Consider the following 7,098-nt stretch of genomic DNA (forward strand, 5'->3'; position numbering starts at 1 on the left):
AGGGTAACGTTCACCTAGGTCATAGGATAGAAAAGAGGAAGTGAGAGACAGACCATGAAGTTATAGGGGAAAAGACCTTCATTCAAAAAATAAGCAGTAAAATGCGTTTCTCTAAAGCATAAAATAGCAAAGTTCTTTCTACTTTGACCCTCTTCTGAACTGAACTATACGTTTTGAAGACAGACTGTATATTTACTTTCACTCTCAGATAAACTTGTTTTTTACCTATGTGTCTGACAGGTCACTGTGCAGCTTGCTCACCTCCTCAAAAACAAGATCTGTTCAGGGACATCAGGAGACACACTGGAAACTGACGTTCTACAAGCAAATTCTTAACATGCATGCTAGGACTCCAAGAAATACACTTTAGATTTAGCTGAAAGAAAAGCATAAGTTCTTCGGAGCAAGGCATGCAGGACACCCAGCTGTTGGTGCTGGCAATTTTCATACCTAAATGACGGTTAATAATATCTGTGGCTCCCTCAGAAGGACCGCCCAATTCCATTATGTCAAAGCCAGGCCAGGAAGTATTCCCCCCATTTGATTTTCTCAGCAGTAGAACAGAGGTTCCCGCTTCAACATTTCATTTACTGCACCCCATCTTCATTCCAGGAAGATGTACCCTCAGGAATTCTTTAAAAACCAAAATCAAAAACTTTGGAGCAAAGGCTCAAAACTGATAGCTTTGACAATTACTCCAAATGCTATGTTTTTTAAGTGACCACAATCGAATCACATTTTCAGGTTAAGGAAGACATAAGTCTAAGCAGAGAAAGTAAGAAGCCATTCCTTCTATCCTACCAAAATTCTCTAGAGCCGTATTCTCCAGTTCAACTGGACAACTCTGAGTTGGACATGAAAACAAGGAAAAGGACACCAAGACAAACGGCTGGCCCACCCTCTCCCCCTTCCACAGTAAATCAATCCGCTGCTCAGTCTGCAACTTCTAGAAGGAAAGAATCAAACAACAAAGACTGATTTTCAAACAATAATAGCTCCCAAGGTCTAAGATTATTATTTTTAAGCTCTCTTACTGATCATGGTGGTTCCCCCAGCCAGGGCTGCCTTGGTGCCTTGAAAGAAGTCATCGGCGGAGGTCATTCCTTGGTCAGGCATCTGGAAGCGGGTATGGACATCAATCCCTCCAGGGATAACCATCCTAGAATGGGCTTCGATGGTCTTCACACCTCCTGGCACAATCAGGTTTTCCCCTATTTGCCTAAATAAACAGGATGGATGATAATGACTGTAAATGAACCACCCCTGAATCAAATGGCATCTGATAGACATTTCACGAAGCCAGAAACCATCCTTCCCTAGGTTTTGCAGACTTTTTGCATTATTGTTCATTTTCATAGTATATGCACTCCCCAATCCCTACTCCCAACTAAGCATACCAGAGCATACCAGAAAACAAAATTTAAATAAGGCACAGAAGCCCTGATTGAAGAGGTTCAGTTGCCAGAAAACCCCTAAGATCAAATGATAACAAGGCCCCAAGATATTTACATAAAAAGCCACAACACTTTCTCTGTAACACACATAGTTGAACTAATTATCATAGAGCAATTCTCTCCAGGCCTGGTTGCACTTTACAAACACTTATTTTCAACCCTGAGAAAACAGGGGTGGACAGGTAGTAGAACAAAGCAAAAGAAAAAAAACAAAACAAAACAAAAAAAGTGAACATGATGATTACAACTATTAAAAAGTCTGGAAGCAGTGCTCAGCAACTCAGACACCAAGGACAGAAAAAGTGGTATTATGTTGGGGGACACGGATTCATTTCCAATTTTTAAAAAACATCTGGGCTACATCTTGCTACCACTTTTTTTCAGAAGGAAAAAGTAATCAAGGAGGAGTTGATAAAGTTCTAAAACAAATTAGTGTTGACTAAAAATAGCACACAGGCTTGCTCACTTCTAGGCCAGTATCATGCTGCCTTTTAATTGGGGGAAAATGGAACATGAAAGTCATGGTATTTGAGAGCCCAGAGTGAAGAATGTCACAAGCAAACACACATGGAGAAAACATTAAATGTGGAAATGTTAAAACCTATTTTAGGTTCATAAATCAGGGTGTGAGTTTCCAGGCAACAGACACATCCACTCCAGTTTTCCACTCCTCTGGACTGGTTTGCTGCTAGCACTTGATGAATGCTGCTTATTTAAAAGATGTCATTTGCTACAGTGTTTGTCTTTAAACAGATGTGCTCCTTCTCCAGGGCCCTGTGAGCTGTCCCAGTCAGGAGGGCAGGAGGATACTGGCATATACTCAGCTCACTTAATCCTCTGTTGGTTCCCCTCTGCAACATAATACACAATAAACACAAGGGCAGTCTTATTTGTGTTTGTTGCCACTTACAGAATGAAACCTACAATTCCCTCAGGATGAGGCAGTACTTTGTCTGTTACTTGGTCATTAATATGGTGTCCTTTGGCCCCAGCAACTTGGATTCTTAATTAAGAAAGCAGATGTGTTATCTTGGTAGAAGAGGCTGTTAACACCACGTTTGTGTCTTAGATTGGGCAATCTACCGAAATAACTACATTCTAGGAAAACCTTTAATATATTCAATAGCTCATAGACCAAGTATTTGAACTGGCGACAAGAAGATATTGTGTCACCTCAGTTAAAATAGTAAATTACATAACACATAAGGAAATGGGTGTGCATTTAATTGTGGCTTTGAATTCTCTAAATCTGAGTTTTCAAATTCACTAATTACCACCAATCAAAATGAGCTTAAACAGACCCTAAGTTGGTCGGTCTTTGAAGTCACCAAAGTTTGATGCCATGTATGTGAACTGTAGGTAATGCTTAGGAATACTGGAAGGTACACAAATCCCTCAATACAATGAGTTACACTTACTTGATCAACCCATCTTCCATGTATATGTCTGCATAGAATGACTGGTCATCATTAACAATTTTACCTCCTTTGATCAGAAGACGATCACTCTGAAACAAAGAAAGTAATAAAGTCACAATTCATACCTGACCTATGAGAAATGCTGGTATTAAGATAATGAGCTAAGGACATATTTTTCACTATTCAAAAGAGATGCTCAAAATGAGTCAATTTTGGAAAGATACAGTGACAAAGGTGAACCTGATGTGACAACTTATTCATCACTCGATGAGTCAGAACATACTGGCAAAAGCTCAAAGCTTATCCTAGTTTAAAAACAAAACAAAACAAAAAAACTATTCCTTTCCACTGAAAGAAAAGAGAGTGAGAAAATGAAAGAACACCTAGCAATCTCCCCTTTAAAGAGCAGTGAAAACATTTCAGATAAAGAAGACAATATTTTTTAAAAGGCTTTAGGCTAAATGTCATTAAAAAAAAAAAAATACACCCACATGTAGGGAAGTCAATTCTTGGCAAGACTGGTGTCGGGAAAAATTAACCAAGTCTGTTGTCATGGGATACTCTACACAAACACACTTGCTTCAACCATTGCAGTTTCATTTCAATATGTTCTTTATATTTGCTTTTTATCTTTGGGGTAAATCACAGAGATTGTAACAAAGAGGGGGAAAACACTTCAAATATACACACTTTAAGTACTAAGCTGTTAAGAAAAATGTAGAGTTTTGTGATCAAGCAGATGAATGGCAGGTTCCAAAATCTACATTGTTTATGCACTTGTCTTTTAATTGGTGCAAAATATGTATCTATGACAAGCAGCACATGAGGGCGAGAAATGCAACAGAAATGTTACATTATGACTCATCTCTATCCCAAAGGCTGTTGATGGAATGGGATATTAACGGTCTGTGTTCCCTGGAGATGCACCTGTATTCTTCAGACTGGGTTACAAGTTGAACCACAGACCTCTCTTTCAATATACAGAACACTTCAAAGGAGACATTCACTTTGATAATGGTTCCCTTAAAATCCAGTTACAAACCAATATTCTTACTAGTGCTATTTATATTTACCACCCACCAAAAAAAGATCATAGCAAAATCTTTAAAAAATATGGGGGCAGGGGTAAAAATAAATAAATACTAAAAAATACATAAGCTGCTAGACACCTAGGGAAAAAGACACTTTTACCCATAAATGCACACACAGCCAGGTATAGAAAGTATTTATTGTTTCTCTAACATAATGAAAAACAGTAAGATCATTTAAATTTTATACACTGTAGGGTCCTTCATCCTGCTATAGACTTCGGAAAGTTAAATGGGAATAAACAGGCAACAATAATTCCTGCACTTGTATAAGGTAAATGTAAAGACCTTTACAAAATCTTGTCATGTACCCTAAGTCACGGAAGCCTCCAAACACATTTGTGAGGTGGGTGGGGCCAGATTCTTATTCCTATGACACATAAACAAACGGAGGCTGAGAAGTAAGCCACTTGCTCAAGGTCACCTGCTCCAGTGCCCTTTTCTCTGTCTATAATGATCTTCCCCCTTTCCCCCAGTCTCCAGCTCTAACAGGATAACTCTCGCCTAGGAGGAAAGGAGAAGCCCTGCCCTTCACTACCAGCTCCCTTAGTCACTGCGGTACCTGTCCCAGCCATCACTGCGAATCCCCGAGCCAACATCATGCTAAGAAAAAAATGAGACATCACAGCCCCGTCCACTCTACTGCCTTCCAGAAGGCTTCTTACATAAGATGCTGGCCATGATGATGGAGGGAGGGAAACCATGCTATAGGTCCTAAAATAATGCAACCGGATTTTTAAGGGTAGAGGGGGCGCTCTTTAAAAAAAAAAAAAATAGTCTTGATTGTTTGCTTTTTAAATTTTTTTCTCCCCCCACTGTCAAAATGAAACTGTCTTTTTCATTCACGAAGACAACAAATTATTTGAGGCTTGCAGTAAATCTGCTCCCCACCCCACTCCCCAGACTCCTTCCTCCGGAGCAGGGTCCCCCTGAGCCCGGCCCTTTCGGATTTTGGGTCTTCGGCCTTCAAGAAAAAGCTAGTATCCACCCTCGCTGTAGCACATCCTGGCTCATCCCATAAAGTCCTCCCGAGCACACGCCCCCTCCCCTGTGCATTTGTTTCCACGTCTCTCTCCTGCGGATGGGTGTGCCCTTGTGCATCCAGAGGAAGCCGGGGTGTCCGTGGCTAAGGAGGAAACCAGAGCGAAAGCGCGCCCTCAAATCCAGCCCTAAACCCATCTTGAGTTTACCAGGATTCTTTCGGTCTCTGCCTCAACCCTGGGTTCTACCCAGCAATCAACTGGCCAATTCCAATTGCACATCATTATATAACAATGAATTTCCCTCGCGTTCCTCCCTCCCCGGGATTTTATTCGGGGATGTAGAGAACTAGGACTGGTGAGATTTTTTTTTTTCAGTTAAAGATGGGGAGAGGGTGGGGGCAGGAGAGCGGTGAAAGCAAGAACCTGTGGTTCATCGCTAAAGCATCGCAAATTCATCGCTCAGAAGTTTTTTCTCGCGATTTACAAACCAACAACCCCAGGCCCCAGAACTGCGCCGACACCTCCGGCCGCTGCGATCATTGTCTGGCCGAGGCCAGGCCGGGCCATCTGCTCCGCGCGTCGCGCAGCGCCATTACCTCCGCGAGCCCGGCTCGGCGCTGTCCCCAACGCCCACCCTCCCAGCCCGCTTTGTATGCGCCAACACAGGCGCCTCCTTGGCTGCAGAAGAGGCAGAAAGACACAAGAAAGCGAGCTCAGAGCCCTGCGTAGGTTCCAGCCCCAAACCGAGGGCGAGGAAGCCGAAAGGGCCACCAAAAACCAGTCCCTGATCAACAAAAAGCCCACGCCTGGCCCCCCACCCTCCTCGGCTCATCACCGCGTCCCTGCTTTTCCTTCCCATTTCCACATCATCCCGGTACTCCCTGCCCTTTCCAGCATCCCTCTGCTGTCATTACGCCTCCGGGCTGAAACCGCTCCTTTTTCTAAGAAGCCGGAGGAAGGCTCCAGAAAGCCTTTATGGTGGGGGCGGGAGGCACGGGGAGAATCCATTTCTCCCTCTCCCCCATCCAGCTCCTGGAGTCCAGCCTCACAGCGCGCAGCCCGGAGAACAATATCCGAGCTTCAACCATGCATATTCAATCTGGCATCCATTTGCTTACACCCCGCAGGCCAGCACTGCAGCATCTCGCACTGACAATAAAAGGATACAGCGGATCTGGCGCGCTACTACCTAAGACGTCCTTTAATGCACTTACGCTCCTATTTTAATGCCTTACAAATTATGTAGCTTACGAACTATATGATTGCGTCTCCCACCACCCCGATCGCCTTCTTTAGCAACAGGGAAAAAAAGAAAAAGAAAAGAAAAAAGAAAAGTTGCGTTCCTCTTCCTCCCCCTCCTTTTAAAAAATTCCTTAGATGTTCTTTGCCACAAAAGGTTGCTGGCCGACCGCAGATTTCCCAAGTACCAAACTCACCGTGATGCGTGGAATATTTTTCTTCCCCTGATAAGACATCTCTCTCCTGGGAAAAAAATAATTTCAAGAGGACAGCTTTAAAGCAAAAATTGCCAGGAAAGAGATGGTATTTTTTGCAGGATTGAAAAAGGTGCAACCGCTTAGCTGGTCTTGCTGATAGCAGATTTCAGGAACGTAAGGGATAAATGCAATCCTCTGTCTCTCTTTCTTCCTCTGCTCCAACACAGCCCCAGCTAGGGCGGAAAAAAAAGAAAGAGAGAGAGAGAACAGGAGGGAAGGGGTGGAAATAAACTACAGCAATAAAAGCCTCGGTTCAAGTCTGCCACCGCGGCGCATGCGCCGCCAGCCACTCCCTTTCCTCTCAGGCAAAAGCCATCCGCTTCGAGAGAGACGAGCCCTGATTGGCCACAATCGTGGGATATGCAAATGAGTGCAGGCGGGGAGGGGAGCGGCGCGAGAGCGCGAAATGCTGCAGTGTGCCGCCGAGGGCGGCGGTCGGTGCGTGCGCCCGAGCGGGGAGCGCGCCTTTCGCGCCCTTTCTTGAGGCTGGAGCATCGGGGACTGTGGCTGGAAGCCGCCCTAAATGCAGCATCAGCAACTCAAGGACAATGGAGGGGTGGTCATTACGGGCCGGGGGAACCCAGCCCGGCGACGGTGGGCTTCGCTGCAGCCCGTGCGGCACGCACCCGCTCGCGCGCGCCCCGCTGGATACCCGCCCG

At 44.4% G+C, this 7,098-nt stretch overlaps 1 protein-coding gene across 1 annotated transcript in view; it reads right to left on the reverse strand.

Annotated features, from left to right (window-relative positions):
- LOC103673286 (dihydropyrimidinase-related protein 2) overlaps window positions 1-6,732 on the reverse strand; it is a 68,501-nt gene extending 61,769 nt beyond the window's left edge. The window contains exons 1-3 of the mRNA XM_008702048.2: window positions 6,380-6,732; window positions 2,873-2,961; window positions 1,035-1,219 (exon numbers count right to left, since the gene is read on the reverse strand). Coding sequence (XP_008700270.1) covers window positions 1,035-1,219; window positions 2,873-2,961; window positions 6,380-6,418 — 313 coding nt within the window. The 5' untranslated portion in view covers window positions 6,419-6,732. The remainder of the gene's footprint in view (window positions 1-1,034; window positions 1,220-2,872; window positions 2,962-6,379) is intronic.
- Window positions 6,733-7,098: the final 366 nt, after the last annotated feature.

Source organism: Ursus maritimus, unplaced genomic scaffold (assembly GCF_017311325.1).
Source record: "Ursus maritimus isolate PB19 unplaced genomic scaffold, ASM1731132v1 scaffold_11, whole genome shotgun sequence".
Lineage (NCBI taxonomy): Eukaryota > Metazoa > Chordata > Mammalia > Carnivora > Ursidae > Ursus > Ursus maritimus.